Source organism: Osmerus eperlanus, chromosome 21 (genome assembly GCF_963692335.1).
Source record: "Osmerus eperlanus chromosome 21, fOsmEpe2.1, whole genome shotgun sequence".
In the NCBI taxonomy this organism is placed as follows: Eukaryota; Metazoa; Chordata; class Actinopteri; order Osmeriformes; family Osmeridae; genus Osmerus; species Osmerus eperlanus.
This window is the reverse complement of record NC_085038.1, coordinates 7,767,897-7,788,116: the sequence shown is the minus strand read 5'-3', so window position 1 is coordinate 7,788,116 and position 20,220 is coordinate 7,767,897. Positions and strand designations below refer to the sequence as shown.

The 20,220-nt window shown below is 49.7% G+C and overlaps 3 protein-coding genes across 8 annotated transcripts in view; all 3 read right to left on the bottom strand.

The window, feature by feature from the left end:
- The window catches only part of nbeal1 (neurobeachin-like 1), a 31,347-nt gene extending 21,284 nt beyond the window's left edge, over positions 1–10,063 (bottom strand). For all 6 annotated transcript variants that reach the window (XM_062446277.1, XM_062446279.1, XM_062446278.1 and 3 more), the window contains exons 1-10: positions 9,820–10,063; positions 9,066–9,509; positions 4,342–4,433; positions 3,283–3,444; positions 2,982–3,063; positions 2,765–2,892; positions 2,115–2,197; positions 918–1,003; positions 489–816; positions 21–127 (exon numbers count right to left, since the gene is read on the bottom strand). In XM_062446277.1, the coding sequence (XP_062302261.1) occupies positions 21–127; positions 489–816; positions 918–1,003; positions 2,115–2,197; positions 2,765–2,892; positions 2,982–3,063; positions 3,283–3,444; positions 4,342–4,433; positions 9,066–9,116 (1,119 nt within the window). In that variant the 5' untranslated portion in view covers positions 9,117–9,509; positions 9,820–10,063. The remainder of the gene's footprint in view (positions 1–20; positions 128–488; positions 817–917; positions 1,004–2,114; positions 2,198–2,764; positions 2,893–2,981; positions 3,064–3,282; positions 3,445–4,341; positions 4,434–9,065; positions 9,510–9,819) is intronic.
- A 277-nt stretch (positions 10,064–10,340) lies between these two features.
- Positions 10,341–13,148, bottom strand: LOC134007596 (cyclic nucleotide-binding domain-containing protein 2-like). The gene is made up of 9 exons (XM_062447173.1): positions 12,884–13,148; positions 12,527–12,683; positions 12,296–12,447; positions 11,986–12,124; positions 11,823–11,904; positions 11,661–11,727; positions 11,411–11,525; positions 11,153–11,316; positions 10,341–11,034 (listed from the first exon to the last, which is right to left on the bottom strand). Exons 1-9 carry the CDS (start codon positions 13,081–13,083, stop codon positions 10,863–10,865), a joined length of 1,248 nt encoding a protein of 415 aa, XP_062303157.1. The 5' UTR covers positions 13,084–13,148; the 3' UTR covers positions 10,341–10,862.
- Positions 13,149–14,671: 1,523 nt separating this feature from the next.
- Positions 14,672–20,025, bottom strand: stradb (STE20 related adaptor beta). Its single transcript, XM_062447218.1, is given in 14 exon segments — positions 14,672–15,188; positions 15,379–15,421; positions 15,574–15,815; positions 15,943–16,047; positions 16,185–16,356; positions 16,597–16,720; positions 16,944–17,052; positions 17,203–17,226; positions 17,228–17,325; positions 17,466–17,568; positions 18,333–18,413; positions 19,004–19,076; positions 19,236–19,309; positions 19,993–20,025. Coding segments are annotated over 12 exon segments (1,275 nt in total). The 5' UTR covers positions 19,016–19,076; positions 19,236–19,309; positions 19,993–20,025; the 3' UTR covers positions 14,672–15,026.
- Between the last annotated feature and the right edge of the window lie 195 nt (positions 20,026–20,220).

Below are 20,220 nucleotides of genomic sequence, written 5' to 3'. Positions count from 1 at the left end.
CAGGGTCCGGACCGACCTACCTTGCTGTTCTGCAGGAGTCGGGTCAGGTGCTCGAAGCAGTTGCTGTTGAGGAAGATGGCCTGGAGGACCGGTCTGTCTGAACACAAGAACATGTCCCTGATGGTGTCTGACCGAGGGGCCACGGTCCGGGAGCGAGAGAAGGAAAGAGGGGGTGGAGGAAGCGAGGGAAGGGTAGGAAGAAAAGAAAAAGAGAGAGAGAGACAGTCACAACACAGTTCCGTTCAGGCTGCTCTGGAGAATGCTGCGCTGAGAGAGAGAGAGAGAGAGAGAGAGAGAGAGAGAGAGAGAGAGAGAGAGAGAGAGAGAGAGAGAGAGAGAGAGAGAGAGAGAGAGAGAGAGAGAGAGAGAGAGAGAGAGAGAGAGAGAGAGAGAGAGAGAGAGAGAGAGAGAGAGAGAGAGAGAGAGAGAGAGAGAGAGAGAGAGAGAGAGAGAGAGACAACAGCCATCTCCCTGAGCACGCTTCTCACCCAGCATGTGCACCTGCAGCGCCACGAAGCGGCTCTCCCAGTGGCGGCCCGGCGCGCGACCCTTGCCCTGCAGGGCGGCGGCCGGGTCCGAGTTCAGCAGCTTGAAGTAGTTCTCCAGCACCGAGCCGATCTCCACCTGCCGCTGGTCCGAGCTGCTGGCCAGCAGGCTGTGGACCACCTCCCTCAGGCAGCCCAGCGTCAGCAGGGCCTTCCTGTCGGGCGCCTCGCTGTCCCAGTCCTCGCCGTCGCCCGCGCCGCCCTCGCAGTCGCCGAGCACGCGCAGGAGCACCTCCATGGTCGCCGGGGAGATGGCCAGAAGGGCGTTGTGCTACCGAGGACGGGAGGGAGGGAGGGGTCAATGGGAGGATATATGAGTCATTCAAATACTGTGTGTTTGATGTGTGTGTGTGTGTGTGAGTGTGTTCTCACCTGTCCTCCTGCTACGATGGCCCCAAACAGGTGGAGCAAGCAGCATTTCAGACTATCCTTCAGGTGCTCGCTCTCTTGGAAGCACTCTGAGAACACACACACACACGCCATTCAGAGTGAATAATGCTGTGGGCGTTGTGTTAGTGTTAGCTATGCAAACATCCCCCAACCACAACATCAGGCTCGGTCCAGAGCTGCTAGAATGGTCCTGTTTAATGGTCCCTGTCTCGCTATCGTACAAACAGTACCTTCATTCACTTGTGCGCGCACACACACACACACACACACACACACGTCAGTAACCTTTAGGGCAGCGTGTTATCAGTCGTATATTAACTCATCTGTCAACACGTTCCTCCGAGTAGTGAAGCAAGAGCTTTGTTCAGTGACAGGGTGGACAAATCAATCCCAGAGGGCTAAGAACGAGCAAACGATTGGATCGCAGAGGGGGGCAAGGCCGTATTCTTCCCTCACACACCAAGCCCCCCCATACCCAACATGCACACACACACTCTCTCTCTCACACACACACACACACACAACCTCTGACAGGTTGCTGTGGTAAGGCCTGGGGGAGTCTGTCTGGGCCGGGGGACAGCTATCTCTGAGGTGTTGATATAAAACCTCAGCCGCACATAGGCCATTTGTGCAAAATGGCCGCTGTCGACGGGAGCCAGACAGCCTCCATTCACTATCAGCCCATCTCAACACCAGGCAAACAGACCGAGCACACAAAGAGCAGATTCATGTGGGCCCAGAGGTGGTGGGGGGCGAGGGAGAGATAGAGAGGCAGAGAGAGAGAGAGAGAGAGAGAGAGAGAGAGAGAGAGAGAGAGAGAGAGAGAGAGAGAGAGAGAGAGAGAGAGAGAGAGAGAGAGAGAGAGAGAGAGAGAGAGAGAGAGAGAGAGAGAGAGAGAGAGAGAGAGAGAGCAAGAGAAAAGGGAGAGAGAGAAAGGGAGAGCAGGCAGTGAGGCACTCAGGGAAAGTTGTTGAGGGAGGCAGCGGGAGAGAGAAGAGGGCTTCTGTTTTTTCGGGAACAAGCTGGTGCCGCTTTTCATTGACTTGAGAACATGGCTTTATCCTCAACTCAATCACTGCCTGAAAGAGGCGGGGGGCGGCTCACTCTGGAATGACAACACGAGGAGAGAGAGACACAGAGACACAGAGAGAGAGAGACGGAGGATGAGGAGACACTCACGGTAGAAAAAGGGGACAAACTCCACAGTGAGCGGAGCTGCCTTGTGTTTCTGCCTGCTCTTCTCCACCGCGCTCCGCTGCACCCTGGGGACGAGACACACAAAGAGAAACACATTCCGTCACACACAGCCTCGGCCGTCGCACACAGCCTCGGCCGTCGCACACAGCCTCGGCCGTCGCACACAGCCTCAGCCCATCTCCCTGAGTGTGTGTGTGTGTGAGAGAGAGAGAGCAAGCGTGTGCAAGTGTGGGTTTGCGTGCGTGTCTACATGTTATTGGTGGAAAAAACAGGGAGCTTTAGCACTGAATTACAGGAACACCATTCAATCTTGCATATGGAGTGTGTTAGCGGGCACTGAGGAACACTAGAAGGACTGTCCTGATCTGGGCCTGGAATTAGCACCAGAAACGGCAGGATTACCTCAGGCACGTCTTGGTGGCTCTATGACAAATGAGTTCCTAATGCCCTTCATTCAATTACTTTAGCTAGCTCCCATCTAACATCGCATTGCCAAACTTTCCCTCGTAGATAACAAGGAAGGGCTGGAAAACACCCAAGTAGATGTAGCTGGAAGAGCCCTCAACGCTGCACACGTGTAACTAGCTAGTTAGCATTAGCGGCTAGTTAGCAGTAGCGGCTAGCTAGCGTACCCGAGGGTGCGGTGCCTCCAGTTGCGGTAGGGGTCGTAGAGGCTCTCACAGAAGGCCAGGGCGTGGCGGACAAACTCCTCAGCCTGGGTCTGGTCAGCCATCTCCTTCTCCTTGGTCCTGCTCTTGAGCTGCAGGGAGAACACACACACACAAATAAGGGAAACATATCCAGTATACCCCACTGGGCAACTGGGAAAGAACATCGACGTCTCCACACCTGCTGGATGTAGAGCGTCGTCATGGTGATGACGTGGTTGATGTAGGAGCAGGTGCCGACCTCCTCTACATTGGACAGGTTCCTGAGGGAAGAGAGACAAACATTCTAGCGACGCACCCAGGGGGTCTGGTCTACCCAGCATCCTCACACCTCCCCATACTCCCCAACACGCCCTCCTCACAGCCCCGGGTGGGCCCCTGGTGGGTCCCTGGTGGGCCCCTGGTGGGCTCCTGGTGGGCCCCTGGTGGGTCCCTGGTGGGCCCCTGGTGGGCCCCTGGTGGGCCCCTGGTGGGCGACTGACCTGCAGATCACGATGAGGAACTTGACCAGGAGCAGGGCCAGGTTCTGCTGCTCTGGCTCCAGGCCGTCGGAGGCCTTCTGGACACACTGCAGCAGCTGGTGACGCAGCACTTGCAGGATGTTGTCTGGGAGCAGGGTCATCACTGGAGGCACCTCTTCCAGCCTGGATGCACACACACACACAGAGTGAGTTATGCTCCATTCGATTTTTTAGCAAAGAGAGAAAGCTCAACAGGGAAAAAAAAAAGAGGCAGTCATGCATGATTGCTAGAAGCGGGCTTTTATGTCGGTGGGGACAAGTAGGTGTTTAAGACGATGTGTGTGTGTTTTGATTGTGGAGGGGGACCTGTCAGGGCTGAGCCGAGCCAGATGAGCCTCACCAAATGGGGAGAGAGGCGTGACGGTGGGAAAGCTGGACAGCTGTGGCAGCGCTGGACGAGGGGGGGGCGACTACAGCGGGACAGAGCTGACCTAATGGGATTTAATCTGCTTTCCCCTAGCACGGCACTTCACCCTCCCTCCCTCCCTCCTCTCTCTCTCTCTCTCTCTCTCTCCCTCCCTCCCTCCCTCCCTCCCTCCCTCCCTCCCTCCCTCCGATCCCACACACGTCACACGCTCCTATCTTACGTAACGTCATGTGACTGACCGTTGCGGGCTTCATGAGGCTGTGGTCATGTGACCACAGCTGGGACTTTGGAGAGCGCAGCGTTGCGTGTTTTTCTAGCGTCCTCTCTGTCAGGGATGCACAGACCCTCCCTCTCTCTCCCTCTCTCTCTCTCTCTCCCTCCCTCTACTTTCCACGCTCTCAAAGACAGAAAGCAGCTATGCAAAAGGACACACACACACCAGCACATTCACATATATGCCAACACGCACATTTACACAGAATGCCAGAGGAGGCATCCTTGCCTCTCACTTGCATCATGAACCTGACCTCAGCGCTCGAGCATCCTGCAAAGCTATATTAGGCACAGACCCAACACACATGCGGACACACGCACACGCGGGGAAACAGAGGGTCGAGTGGAGCTCATGCGTTTCTGCGGAGGAGCCGTCTCACCTGGAAGGTGGCTTCTCGAAGTCCACGTCCAGGCATCTCTCATAGGAGCTGATGAAGGTCTCCAGCCACAGCTTCAGGTAGTCTGGATCCCTCTGGGTAGACAGAGAGAGAAGAGAGAGAGAGAAAGAGAGAGACAGAGGGGGGGGGGGGGGAGAGGGAAAGAGATAGAGGGGGGAGAACAAAGGGATACGTTTGTTGATCGATTGTATAGTAAGAAAGTTACGTCTCAGTCTTTGATTATGAATTATGAAGCCAAGCATCTTGGCTCTCCCAGCACCCCCACTTCCTGTCAAACCAAGTCATAGGCACAATCGCCACAAACAAAAGTCACGGTCAACTGAAGCCACGCTGCCCAGCAGAGTCCTGCCACCACTGGGCCCTCCTCAGACGGGCGGGGAGGGAGAGAGCACACCTGACCGGGAACCGGCCGGTCCGCATTACTCCACCCCCCCCCCCCCCCCACCCCACCCCCAGGGAGGGGAGCCAGCAGCTGGCCGGCAGGCATTCAACGCTTCTGGGAACAATGGGGTTGGATGCCTGGAGCCTCTGACATAGCAGCGTCGTGGGCCTGTCCTCAGTCAATAGCATTCATACCACAGGCTCTGACAGCCATCCTCAACACCTCCACACACACACACACTGTGCCCAGCTCTCAGAATGCCAGTCATCTGCCCTTCTCTAATCTCCCAGCACTTAGCCCTGGCTGGGGGGATTCCACCCTCGTCCCTGGAGACTGATTCAGGTCAAGAAGAGCTGAGAAAAAAGGCTGAGCGGATTACTGCATTATTGAGCTATTATGTTGATTATCATCGCAGGGCAATAGGCCGGGTTGGCCGATACCGTGATCGTCAAACCGTGCTGTTTTGACAGAACACTGAGTAGTTCAAGGTTCTGGAGTCGGAGTTCTAATCAGGTTCTAATTTCAGGGTGGCTCCAGCCAGGGCTGAACTATGTGGTGCAGATCAGTGAGGCTGCGTGTGCTTGCTCGGGGGCTAGGAGGCTCTGCTGCCTGCGTGTCAGAGTGGGAATCATCCAGAACAGGAAACAAACTCTCCAGAATTCCAAGTGAGGTCATCAGAACAGACTGTACGTGTGTGTGTGTGTGTGTGATACGAAGGAAGAGGGAAGCCATCTACTTCCTCACACTGGAGAGCCATAGTAACTCTCCCTCTTAGCACCCAGAAGCCTTCTTCTGTATTCTCCCTTGCGGTGTCACACAGTTCCTCCTCTATGGAGAGTCATGTGCTACAACCACGCCAAGATAGAGAGCAGACCTACACATTCTCTCTCAAGTGAGCGGGCCCTGTTTGTGCACTGGCCCTATTGCTCTGTCCCTGGGAGTGTGTGAGTGGGGGAGAATGCCCTCATTCACCGGGCAGCCTTGGAGGACAGATGCCCATTGAGGACTGGGACAGGCCAGGGAGGGACACACCCTGCTCTGACTGTGGCTCTGTTTATTTTTGGGCAGTGCCGCTGACCTAACACACACACACACACACACATACAAGGGAGTCATCTCAACTCGAAATCGCCACGCTTGACTCAACAGGCATCGCCCTTTCCGTCTGACTGTATCTCCGAAACTCAGACATGTATGGACTGTGAGGGTTGGAGCCAAGTATGTTGATAAGCTGGTTTGGGGGTTTATCTGAAACACAACTGATCATCCCTCATCCCGTGACGTCGGACCCTTGTACTAACTCCTCCCTGGCTCTCATAACACCCTGACATCCCTTTGACCTCAAGGTCTTAACCAGCAAACCAAGTCAAGGGCATTCGCCCTCCAGCTCCATGGAGACACACCGAGAGAGGGCCCAGTCCTGCAGGTTGCGGAAACGTGCGCTGCCCGCCCTCCCCCCCGGCCCAGACACAGGCGTGGCCGGCTTGGTGACCGAGTTCCACTGCGACAGGAAGTGCTGTCATAGGCCGCCTGACCACAGCATCTAAAGACGGTCATTCAGTCAGCTGCCCTTCTGCCAAGCCGTTGCCACGGCAGTCCAGTAGAGCCACGATCACCTCCTTCTTTTTTTTGACACTCCTCGTCTAGTCTCCCGTCCTGAGCCGGGATTGGCTATGATGTCATTGCACGGTCTGTATTTATAGTGCACTTGTGGGAGGGGCTAAACCACACAAGGCATGGCTGATTCCGAATCTTTATGACATCACTGTTTTCCCTAGTGATATTCATAGCAGACAGGAGCGAGACCAAAACACATGAGAGAGCAATATGAAAGACAAAAAAGGAGAGGGGATATAGCAGCCCGAAGGAACAAACTTTACCAGCGAAACCGAGTTAGAGTGCGCTTCTCTTCCTCTGTGTGTGTGTGTCTGAAGATTAGACCGGTTAACCGGGAAACAGGGAGCCGAGCCGGAAAAAGTCCTGGTTAATCTACTTGAGTATATGTGAAACCACAGCTCTCTCCTCCCCAGTCTCAACCACTCCTGACGGCTGCCCTCTCATACACTCTCCTAATCACTGGGTTGGTTTTTATAGCAGGGCCAAATGACAATGTCATCTAGGAGCGGTTCAGTCTTTCTGTGAATCAGGGAAATGATTATCTGGCCCAATGTATCCGGACCAGTACGCCTTACTCTGAGTAGGAATGGATCAGCCGCCGAATGAATCGTCCGGACAACAAAACAATGAGCAGATGCTGAGCTAATCACACCGTCGCGTAAACGGTTCTGTCGGCGCTACTGAGGCATGTTGTCATGTTGTTGAGAACAAGAGGGATGTCCTTGACTTGGCAGAGCCTGTAGCCGGGGCGGAGGAGGGGCAGACAGTGTTGTGATGTCGTTCTGTGCTGCTGTTGTGCTGGAAACAACGCAGCGTGGTTAGCTTAGGGACAGCCTGCTACCTCGAGCTGACGACAAGAGGCGAGGAGGGGGTAAGCAGATCCTTATGTAACCGTCTTAACGGTTGTCTGTGACCTCTCACCCCCCCCCCCCCCCGTCCCCCCCACCTGCCCTCTCCGGCAAGCCGCAGTGAAAGAAGCGGGATGTGTTCAGGACCTGCTTTTCATTAACATTTAGTCATTTAGCAGACGCTCTTATCCAGAGCGACTTACAGTAAGTACAGGGACATTCTCCCCGAGGCAAGTAGGGTGGAGTGCATGCCCAAGGACACAAAGTCATTTTGCACGGCCGGAAATCGAACCAGCAACCTTCAGATTACTAGCCCAATTCCCTAACCACTCAGCCACCTGACTGCACTTTTCCTGGGGTTTCCCTTTTTCACAGAGAAAGAAGGGAAGAGATCCTATTTGGGTAATTACCTAGAACCCGTCCATTCACAATGTGATGTGCCAAGACAGGTATGAGGACTAACCTGTGTGTGTGTGTGTGTGTGTGTGTGTGTGTGTGTCAGAACTCGAAAGCAACCTGCTACCACAAACATGGCCTCACGGAGCTGGCCAAACAAGTTCTCCTAGCACTGCTCACCACACTTCCTGAAACCTTCAACTGAAAGGTCTCATTCCGCCTGGCGTGCCATTGTCAACCTCTGGCCTCGTGATGTTGACAGCTCTCCCGCGGGGTTAATCATTACAGTCACCAACCGTTCACTCTCCCAAAGATGAGTGGGCGAACAACAACAGCAACCGGGATGAGAGCGGTAGTGGAGGTCACCCTGCCTAGGCACCAATAACCAGTGACATTTATGTGTGTGTGTGCGTGTGTGTGTGGTGGGGGGGTTCCTCAGAGGTCGTGTGGGGGAGATGGGCCTCCCATCCAAACATTCCTGAGCTGAATCTGCACACGTGACTACGAGGTCTCCTTACTTCAAATGCATCCTGGCAACCTGCTCTCTCTTTCTCTCTCCAAAACACACAAACAGGACGAAGACCCCCGAGTCTCTGCTGACTCTGTGGCTGCTCTGGGAGTATAAAAGGGCTATGATAAATATTCTAATAATTTGGGTAAACGTACTAGGGTCTTTGGACAAAGGCTGTGTGAATTATAGGTATGCATTGGGGAGTCAGTTTGACTAACCTATATACTCCATGCAAATGCACACTCCGAGTAAGACAAAGACACTGTGTATACCCTATGCAATGACTGGCATTTTAACAAGAGATTGCCAGAAGTATGTGCAAGCAAAGGGGTGTTTACACCCTACTGTTATATCCCACAACCCTCAGACACTACTTGTGATATGACATTGTTTTGAACACTTATCAGCAGTTGAGAGTGTGAAATATAAAGCTTTTGGTATGCCACAAACACTTCATTTGTGTAGGATCATGTTGGCTAAACATTGGGGTGATTCATGCCTGTTTATTGTACTCAAACAGCCTTGTCCTCATAAGGTGGATGCTGGAGAGGGCTGTTTTAGAAGGGGATTAATGTGGGAAATGTGTGTGACTGCAGTTGAGACTCACGTGAGGAGAGGCTCAGGCGGGGGGATTTGATTGGTCAATAGAATATTGAACATGCACACCGCTAAGTGAATTAAACCCTAGTATGTTTATAAACAGCTGACTCAAGGCTGGTGTGGATTGGACTCTGGCTACTGTTCTCAAACAAGGTCTAGTAAAGAATGCATTTGAATAGTGTGCTTTATCGACAGTAGATCAGTATTTAAACTCGTATGCATCTCCCCAGTCGTACGCACCTGCTGTTACTGTTGGACTAACAGAACACAGAAATAATGATATCCATTACGTCACCTCATCACAATCCCTTACTGGTACCCAAATGCCAAAGCATACGAAAATGATATTCACCTTGTTGCAATACAGCATCCACACCTCGTACAATCTTTCGTTTGATGCCATTCTGCCTGATCCGTGGTGGGCTTCCACAGCATAGGCTGTTTTGCCTTTTACAGAGGTCAGTTCTCCGCATTCTTCATAGCTGCTCGATCTTCTACGGCTCACATCGCTCGTGATCTTTACTATTTGGAATGTAGAAAAAATACCACTATCCTTCCGATAGAAAAATCGCCGTTGTACAGGGAAAGGGGTGTTTATATGCCGTTAAAAGAATCCCGTTGCAGTATTGATAAACAGAACTTCCTAATGTTATTCCGTCGTAAATGATGCATCCCAGGATGACTCGATCATAGTCAGGCTCGTCTTTCGTGTGGATTTCTCCAATACACAGGAACTGCACTTCGTCCCCCAGTCAGGAGTGCCACTTTGACTCTTCCTCACTGCCCCTCCTGTAGGCTGTCGACAGAACGTGTAATAAGCATACGACAATGTACACACATTACTCTCATGCTCGAAATCTAGCGTCTAGCTGCTTATTATGGGCTAGCGCCACTAGCTTTAAAGTCTAACTGGTCTGTATGCTACTGCAGCCAGATCAGCCCACTTGCCTTCGTAGACTGGCAAGAAAACCCACCCATTAAATGAAACGCATACTCTTTTTTTTCTTATCAAACTGCTAGAAAATATATATATAAAGCGAGAAGTTTTCGACCACCAAGAGGTCACAAGAAAATGTATAGCTTACTGTTAAGAAAGATTGTCTTACCAGGCTCGTGTCTGTCAAAATGACAAATTCTCCTCTCCTTCTCATGTGACACAACGCATTCGTAGATTTGCTTGACCCAGCCCAGTGACAACAATTCAAAGAACTAATCTACTTCTCAAATTACACAATAACAAAATGTTACCACTTTGATATACCTATAAGACCACCTGAGACAACAATCCACTCCTGAACCGAGATGGAAACAAACAACTCTCACTCTGACGTTCAAGAGTCTAGTTGACAGTCTTCGTGGCTGTGACATCCGTGGATACAGCGTAGTCAACCTAAATCCGTAACGATTTTAAAATAAAAGTCTCTCAATCAATAATTTGGTTGAATGTTTATGCCATTGTTGCATCGCAAGTATATCAAACAAAATGGTACTGTTTATTCAACTGTAACGGATAATAAAACAGCCATGTATAACTAGATATAAAGACACAGACTTGTGTTAAATAATGCTTCAGTTTTATTTTGAAATGCAAATCGGCATGAGGACACATTTTCTTTTTTTTCTGAGGTACAATGCTGCTGCTTTAACAAAGACATGTTAAACTTAGCAGGTCACAACTTTGTGACAGTTGTTCTGATAGTGACTTTTAAACTGCTTTATTTTATGAGAGTGAAGATTTGCATGGTTTAAAGGCTATGAAGTTGGTTGTAGTTTAGTTGTTGGGCTGCAGGTTTTACGACAGTTATTGTTCCTTTACGTTGCCGATGTGGAGCACGGGTCGTTAAGGGCGGGGCTTGGTTGCGAAGGACCCCAGCCCAAGTTTGGTCGTCACTTGACTGACACCACTTAATATACAGACTATTAATTAAATTATTCCCCTAAATTAGATAGTCAGATGTCATACAAGTAGTGTGAACCAATGTATCCATTCTATGCTTAACTGTTCATCCATTCTTTATGCTCAATATTTTGTCTTTGACAATTAAATCACATTGCACTCAAAATATATGGTATACGGTAGACAGGCTTTACCAAGAAATGCATTCAAATAAACAAAACATTAAAACTGATGTGTGGAGAGTGGCCTAGATTAACTGGTTGTGTGCCTCTTCTGCTGGTGGAACCGAGAGGGACCAGCGCCAGCCTGCTGGGGTTTAGATGCCTTTGGCTCCTCCTGGTGGGGTAGCAGGTCCTGCATAACGCCGTTCTTGAAATCCTTCCAGTGACCACGCTCCATGAAAAAGGTGCAGAGCTCCTCATCACTGTAAGCGCAAACATCCACACTCTTCACTGGACGGCACCTGGAAACGCTTCGCTGCATGTTTCTGGCGAACGGAGCGCCGTTTATCTCTGTGACGACAGGAATGGGTCGTGTCTCACCTCGGGTAGGTCTTCTGAAGAGCCTCCAGTTTTTTCAGGGTGGTGTCATCCACATGCTCATCAAAGCGCGTCTTCTCCATTCGCAGGATCTCCACACTGCGACTGACTAGAACAAACCTGCGGCAGTCTCTCTGCTTCTGGGGCATCAGGTACTGATTCAAACCCTACTCCACACACACACACACACACACACAAGATATGTGATGCTATAAATCGACTAGATTTTCTCCAAATGTTCCTGCAGACAATGCATCTTACAAATGTGCTGCCCTGGCAGAGGTTGTCAACGAGGAAACAGGCAACTTTGGGCACATCCGCCGGGAGGCCTCTGGAGGGAGACGGGAAGTGTTTCATGACCGTGTTGTCGGAGAGGCTGAGGAACAAGGAGAGAAACAAAAGCATTGTATATCTTCCGTTTAGCTATGGAAAAGCTATGTGAAAGATCTGCAAAGCTAAGAGCGCTGGAGGGCACCATGGGTTCCCAGGATGGTAGACAAGAGGATATTACCACTGCTGTGTCTGTACGTCCTTAGGGTGGCCAGGCCGTCGGTTACATTTAGCTTGGTTCTCGCGCACTGCAGTTCACAAAGGTGAAATCAATTAGCTCTCTTCCTGTTGACCATTTGTCAATGTGTCTTCCTGTCAGTGTGTGTGTGTTCCATTTCCATACTTCTCTGTTGGTGCTGTTTGAGAAGCTGTCTGTAGGTACTGCAGGACTTGAGGTCCACCATCCTCAGCACATCACACTGGCCCTTAAACAGGTAGCACAACACTACAATACCTCTCCCATAGATACTATATTAATACAATACTGCAAATAACTCCTCTATTACCTTGCCAATGAAAATGATGTCGCCCAAGTCATTAGTGTCCTTGACAATCACACGACCATACCGGATCTGTTGTGTTTTGGAGTGGTCTGCCATCATCTCAATGAGAGAGGATGACCAGGAAGACACAAGCTCGACTGACCTGTGTGTGTGTTTGTTTGTGTGTGTGTGTGTGTGTGTGTTTGTATGTGTGAGAGAGCAATAGGAACAGATGGAAAGAGAAATGAACGAGAGCAAAAGTGCCCGTAAAACATATTGGCTGACTCGTGCCCGATAAATATTCGACAACTCCTAATGGATCGTTCGTCCAAACCTGAAGAAGCTGAAGCGATAGTCAAACTCCCTCTTGAGCTCCACATCCATTTTGTTCGCAAAGAAGTCCTCCTTGTCGATCACCATGAGCTCCGTCTCCTCCATGCACACCACCGTGGCGTTCCTCCTCAGGCCTTTGATCAAGGCCACGTCCTAAAACGTTCATCCCGTTACGCTCAATCCACGGCTGAGACCAGAGCGACGCCACCACTGACTCGTTGTGACATCTCACCCCAAAGCTCATGCCCTTCCTTATCAGTATGGGCTCCTTGGTCAAGAACGCGCTGGTGCCATCCTTGTCTTTGGTGACGGCCAGCAGGCCGGTGAAGATGAAGTAGAAGCTCTGCCCTAGATGGCCGATCCTGATCACCACCCTGCTGCGCTCCAGCCTGCGGGAACACACATGGCAGAATTACTTTCACTGGAAAGGAGAGGAGGGAAGAGAAGAGGAAAGGAGAGGACAGGAAAAAGAAAATAGAACAAAGGAGATGAGAAGAGGCGGGAAAAAAAGAACAAAGAAAAACAGAAGAGAGAAAAAAACTAGAAGACATGAGGCAAACATGTGAGTTCCAGTGGTGTGAGGCCAGACCTCTGGTAGCGGACCACCCTGGCCAGTAGGAGCTGCAGGGTGACGCTGTAGCGCCTGTAGAACTCCAACTCGCTCAGCATGTTGTGCAGCAGAGACACCTCGGCAACAGAACGGTGTTCCGGGGGCTTCCGCATGATCTCCACCAGCCTGACTGGAATCCTGTCCTGGAGGGGCCCAGACCCAACACACAGTAGAGACATCAGGGCAGTCACAGAAGCGACATGGCTGTGCTTAAGAAGTATTCCATCTGAGGCCAAACTGTACCTCTTTCACTTTGAAGTGGTTCAGGTCAAAAACAAGGTTTTTACCCTGCAGATAAAGACATTAACGTGTTACACGAACGTTCAACATCCCCTGAGATCCTTGACTGACGCTCAGACACACACTCACACAAACACACACACACACACCGTTCCTATGGACGGTCGATTGGTGAGGCTGTCAAAGAAGCTGAACTCCATGTTGTAGCGGAAGTTGGAGTGTGCCATGAAGTAGCGGCATACGCGGCACATGAGGAGGATTGTCCTCACTGCACGCTTGAAGCGCATCAGGCTGCGGCTCTGAGCATGGGGGGACTGGCGGGACGCCGGCTTCCCCGCATGCTGGAACCGTGTGAAACCTGTCGGCTGGGCAGTGCGGAACGGAGGGCCAAGGATGGAGGGAGGAAAGATACCCACGTTAACAGCATGCTTTACCACCAAGCCCCCAAATAAATACTTCTTTGTCATTTTGTAGGTCAGGGATGGGCTAAGTTAATGGATATAAATCTGATTGGAGCGGATTGTGTGAATGACCGTGTACGTGTGTGCATATCCAAGGAGAGTTGATCTCGTCTTTACCTCATCTTGGTTCTCTTGCTGGGGGGTTTCTGCAAACTCGGACACTAATTAATGATCGTAACAATATGAAACACATCTGTCTTCAGATGTAACTAACTAGCATTCACTAAAGATGGGTTACCTTGAAGGTCTTACCTTGAGGAGAGTTCTCCATAGTGCAATGACATACAGTACATCTCTTCAGTCAAATCAAAACAAATCTGGAATCCAACATTCCACAAGAGTCTATGACGTCACTAATTTGTCTATAGAAGGGTAACAGCAGTAAACTGTTGATAAGGCGGTACCAACAACGCCTGATGTCACCTAAAACTTAGTGTTTCCACTAAGTGTTCTTATTTCAGACGTATTGTGTGTTATTACTGACATTTCACACCCTTCTCAAATCAGAGGAAAGGGTTCTTTAAATAAAACACCAATTGTTATAGAAATGTAATGAATATACTGTATTTATAATGCTGCTTCTAAGGCTCATAAAGCTAACATGTTTGATATGTACTTTAAACCACATTAGAGGTCTCATACACAGTATAACCACAGTCACAGATCAACATTGTCATGAACATTACACAGGTTTCAGTACAAATAATACATGTTCCATCCCATACATGAATTACTAAGAGGCAGTGTTGGATAGGTTGGTCACAAAGCACAGTATGGTAGTGTTGTTATCTAGGAGAGCAGGCATGTCACTGGTACCAAGGGGAGGGAGATTATCTGTACCTTAGGAAGAACGTATCGTACGTATAATACTCGCGTTTAACATATCAGCCCTCGTGTCTGCATTCCTTCTTTTAATCAAACCCTTTCTTTATCCTCCCCCGTTAACTCCCTCCGCTCACTCTCAAGGTACCCCACTTTCACAGTCTTATAACATATCATGTTTCACATTACACGTTGTTATTCAGATATGCACAGGGAGTGTTTATTAAGAGTCCAGTGATTGGTCTTCTTCCACTAAGGGGGGGGGGGGGGGGTGTCCCACCAGGTGATTATTGTTTTCATCATTGTTATTGATTGGCAGACATGCCCCCTGGCACAGAGATCCTCATTGGACAATCCAGGCAGAGCTGGATCTTGTTTCCAGCGCTCCTCGTCACCCTGGCAATCCATACAGTATATCTGTGCTTCAAAGCAAATACAAAAAAACTACAAAACTAGTAGAAAGGCTCAGAGTGGTGGGTATAAGGTCAGTTTTAAACACAGTAGAAAGGTTTGGGCTCGCTGTTTTTGATTGTCTTGAGATAGGCTCAGTTATCAGGTGTCAGAAACGTTTGCGAGGGGGATGGGGGTCCTGGTGGCATTTAGGAGAAATCCCACACTCCTTCTGTGGGGTCGGTTGTGGGGACGGTTGGGACGTGGCAGGATGGGGTGGGGGGGCAGGAGACTGGGGGCTCCTCCGGGCTGGAGAGGGGCACGGCGGGGTACATGAGACTAAGGAAGGAGTCACGGGTATGCCTCTTCACCTGCACACAGGCAACAGAGAGTCAGGAGAGAGTTCCAATAAAACAGGTTCCAGTGAAGTCAAACGCAACACAGCTTGAATAGACAACTTGAAGAGGACAAAACAAGACACTCGGTTGTCTGACATTCAGAGGAACACATAACAGGCTGGAGGAACAGAGAGAGAGAGAGAGAGAGTATGGTGAGACCCACCTGCTTGAAGAAGGCATGGGACAACAGTGCGGAGGCAGAGGGTCTATGGAACACAAAAACACCACACACACAAATCACATTTGGACATGGAACTGTCACATAAAACAGTACTGGATATCAGTATAACTATATAGGTCTGTGCCTGTGTGTTTGTCTGTGTTTCTGTGCATGTGCGCGTGTGACTGCCAGGCTAACCTGCGTTCAGGCTGCTGCTGCAGACACAGCTGGACCAGGTTGTGCAGTGTGGCTGAGTGGTTCTTGGGCGCAGGGCTCTGGGGTCTCTCGGCCGTGCGGGTCAGGCTCCCCGCAGCGACGCTCTCCCCGATACCAGAGTCCACCCCGGAGCGGGACACCTTCAGCCCCCCCAGCTCCCCCAGGGGGAAGGGAGCCACGTCCAGAAGACAGCAGTGAGACCCCCTCAGCTTCTGGAGCAACATCTGACCAACAAAACACATCTATCAGATGGTTCAAACTAAGCTGCTATGCTACATGGCTTTCTTTGGCCTTCATTCAGTCGGGTTAGATTGAATGATATCTTATCATACGATTGGCTGGTATCATTACCTGAGTTGGGGGCATGTCCTGGAATGGCACCCTGCCACTCACCAGCTCACAGACCACGATGCCCAGACTGTAGATGTCTGATTTCACCCCGTAGCCATGGAGATCCTGGGGGGGGGGGGGGGGAGCGAGTGTGAGGACGGCATGTGGGAGGTCAGTCCTCATCGTACTCTCACTGTACAAGACAAAGTCCCTTCACCAAAAGGTCAAACGAAGCCGCGTGGAGCCGCCCCGCTGTTACAGACCTGTCTGAGCAGCTCCGGGCTGAGCCAGGGCAGCAGGGCGGGGCTGTGGTGAGGCATGTCGAACACGGCCCGCGCCCTCTTCCCATCACGCATCATACTGTAAACACTGTGCAGCCCCGAGAGGTAGACACGCCCCTCACCAGACAGCAGGATATGACTGGCCTTCAAGCCTCTGAGAGACAGAGAGAGACAAGGGGGGGGGGGGGGGGGGGGGAAGAGATTATGCACCTCTTAACAACTCCTATGTAATGCATTGTATTCATTTAATAGAAGCTTTTATCCAAAGTCACATGGGGGCGGGGGGAGATTTTATCCTGAAACCTCATTATCTGTAGGCAAATCTCATTAGCGCTGAGCTGTACCCATACCATGCGTCTCTCTAACTGGGCCATTGCTCGCTGCCTGCACTCACCTGTGGACATAACCCATCTGGTGCATGTACTCCAGAGCCTTCAGGACTCCGTAGAGGAGGTACGCTATCAGGGACTCACTCATCCCATCAGGGAAGCACGTCCTCAGCAGTGCATCTGCAGAACCTGAGAGAGAGAGAGAGAGAGAGAGAGAGAGAGAGAGAGAGAGAGGGAGAGAGGGAGAGAGGGAGAGAGAGAGAGAGAGAGAGAGAGAGAGAGAGAGAGAGAGAGAGAGAGAGAGAGAGAGAGAGAGAGAGAGAGAGAGAGAGAGAGAGAAGAAAGGCAGAGCCGTAAAGGAGATGGTTGATGAGAGGAGCAGGAGCGTGACAGGGCAGGAGCAGAGACTGACCGTAGCTCATGAGCGGTGTGAGGACCCAGAGCTGAAAGCAGGAGCTGAAGACCAGGCGTGAGGTCAGCAGGTTGGGGTGGCGGAACAGCCTGGAGAGAAGCACCTCGTTCTGAGGAAAGATCAAAGGGTTGGTGTCACACTGTCGAATTTGAAGAACAGCCCGTGTGGATTAACAGTACAGCTGCACTGATTTTTGCAAATGTATCGTTTTAGATTTGCTTTCAAATGTGTCTGACCGTAGAAGTTCCTAGAAACTCACCATCAGCTGCAGCAGTTCATCCTCGGGTACACTCGTCCAGGTTGGTGTGCTTGACTGCCACCAGCTGGCCGGAGGGGGTGTGGCGCGCCATACTAACCTGGCTCATGTTATTGAAGCCCCTCCCTGCAGAAATGTTAAGTTGGAAAATACTAGATTCACTACGAGTAAATATAAATGATATCTGGTGTACTAAGAGAGGGAACAGGTCTGTATTGCACCAGCCAGTTAAATGTGCTGTGGTGACTAGAGACTTGGGTTCCCACCGAGTTCGGACAGCATCTGATAGTTGGAGGGTTCAGCAGAGAGGCCTGTGAGGTCATCGCAGCCTGAGGCCACGGTGACAGTGCAGTCTGAGACATCAGAGCTCTGTGAAGTAACACACACACACACTCTTACAGCACTGTCATGAAGCCACAAACACAGCCTCCGTGTCTTCAATATTTAATGACATATTACATACAGAAAGAGCTACATTGAAGCTACAGTTATTATGTTTTCAGCAGTGAACAGAGACGATTGGCAGGTTTACAAATGAGACTAGATGAGTGTGTCTTTTAGACTTTTAGACTATAACCACCCACTTGTATGGGTGGGTGGGTATAGCTCCGAGGTAGAACATTTCAGAAGAAGAGGTCACAGCTTAGCTGCACGTAGCTTTAGCACCTGCTAAATGAATACATGATCACGTTATTGGTGTTGTGACGAATGAGGTGAGTTATCTGTGTCTGCCAGTGGAGGGCGCTGTGGCACTGATGAAAAAAGAAGGTGATGTTGAGGACACTCCTGTGATGACGGGTGTTGAGGTTGGGGAGGCTGTGGGATGCGAAGGGGGTTGGGATGTGAAGGGGACTGACTGCGGTAGATTGCTCCAGGGTCAGCTGATGAAGCGGTTTTATAAAAAGAATGCTGTTGTGCAGCATGAATGCAACTTAGGCTTGCTGGAATGAGATGATGTTGTCAGCAACAATGACCATGTTGTAGTTTAAGACAAAAGGTCCATCCTTCCCCCCCCCCCCTGATGAAGCTCTGAATGGTTCAGTCCTGTTGACCTCTACCATAGTATTGGCCAGACCAGCCCATAAACAAAGAGAAAAGGGGGTCTTGCTAAGTGGACACAGCACTGTACTGACCAGGAATTGATGGCTGATGTCCTCATACTGGTCCTCTAAGGTGATTGGCCGGACCTGAGAGTGGGAGATGCAGGAGCAGTCCTGGGGGAGAGGGGGAGGAGGGGTGAGACATGCCTAAAAGAGGAGGGTGGGAGAGAGGGATGGAGCACTTCAGCTCCCCAGGGGAGGAAAGAGGAGCCCAGTACCCACAGATGAAACAGGAGAGTGGGAGAGGTGCTGGTTGAAAGCAGGACCAGAACACAGCAGAAAAACTGAATGTGGTTTGTGAAACAAGGATGGGGAGGCACTTTGTAAACAATCACAGCGCTGTGTCTGTGTGGATGCAGAGCGGATGGGACAGGAACGACCTGGTGATGTCTGGTACTGATGGATGAGGGATTAACCACACTCATGATTTCCCAACAGAGAGATTAAAATGTACATCTATAATTAAATGGATCCATATATCCCGGCAGCTGATAATAAAATACATCTAGACGCTAATTAGAACACAGACAGTGTTATATGGACACGACTGGCTAATGATAAAACGGGTTTAGACTATACAGTTCGAATGCTGGTACAATCTCCTTGGGGTCCGGCTAAATGCAGCAATTTTTATAAAGCATAATCTCCTAGTCATCTTGAACTACTATCCAAATTCCATGCTGAGCAAATAATAAAATCCTTACCAAGAAAGACATGGAGTCCTCTTTGCGGGGGTAGCGCTTCAAGAGAGGGCATTTATCCCTTCCACGACACGCGCTAGAAAATGATCAAGTCAGAAAGAGAGCAAACAAATAAAGACATTGTAACGTGTAATACCAGCTCTGGTAGTGTTTCGTGTATTAAAACCTCTTTCAGCATTTCCAGGACAGCGATCACACCCATCAGCGGTTTAGCACTCGTGCGCAGTGTAACTACCTGGTACCGTCTCGGGTTCCACTCAACTGGCATCCGACATCAAACCACCCAAAAAACGATCGTCCACCGACTCACTACGGAATAAAATTCGGATGCTCAGATCTCATAATTGTGTACCAAATGTGGCTGACTCTTGCAACACAATTAATTTTGCTTTAAAGATTTGGTCTAGTCAAGTCCTGCGCAAAGCGAGCAAGCCAACTGCAAATAGTCTATTTACTGCAAATAACGTCTGACAGAGAAGGAGACTTTAAGGGCAGAGTCGTTATTTCAAGGACAGACATAAGCCCTATGGGACGTGGACGGAGATTGCTTTATTAGGCGTTGGGAACTTGTAGGCTAACCTAAAAAACTAATTGAATTTCTGACGACATTTAAAGATTTGTCAAACAATGAGATTCTAAATGCCAAGGGAGATTACCACCAAGAAAAAACAAAACCATTAATGCAGTATGCAGCGGTTTTAAAATCAAGTTATACGTTTTATTTATAAAATCTTCTATCCAAGCCACACAAAACACGACAAACAGTAACAGAACAACAGTCCCAAATTTTGGCTAAATAAAGTTTTGAGTTGCCAGAAGTATAATGACAACGTATATTCAGGTCCTAAAACTTTGTTTATTCAAAAATAATCGTTACGGCCTATATTGTTATAAGCAGAACCTATAGAATGTTTGCCTTTCAGTTAGTTTAGGCATCTGATTTATATTAAAAGTACATAAACGTAAAAATTGCAACGACATACTGCACCTACATTTTGCTCCACTCCCAGCTGTTTTGACGTACTAACGTAGCTGAGAAGGAACGAGAGTAAAAGTCTGGATTTTAAGAATACTTTTTTTTTAATCCGTAAAATATTTTACTTGTGACTTTTATGTCGCTTTCATAATGCAGTAGTTGAGTCGTTTACGTTTAATAAGGTAAAACAGCTCAGCACATCAAATACATTTCTAAGAACAGTATTATGATATTATGTAAATAT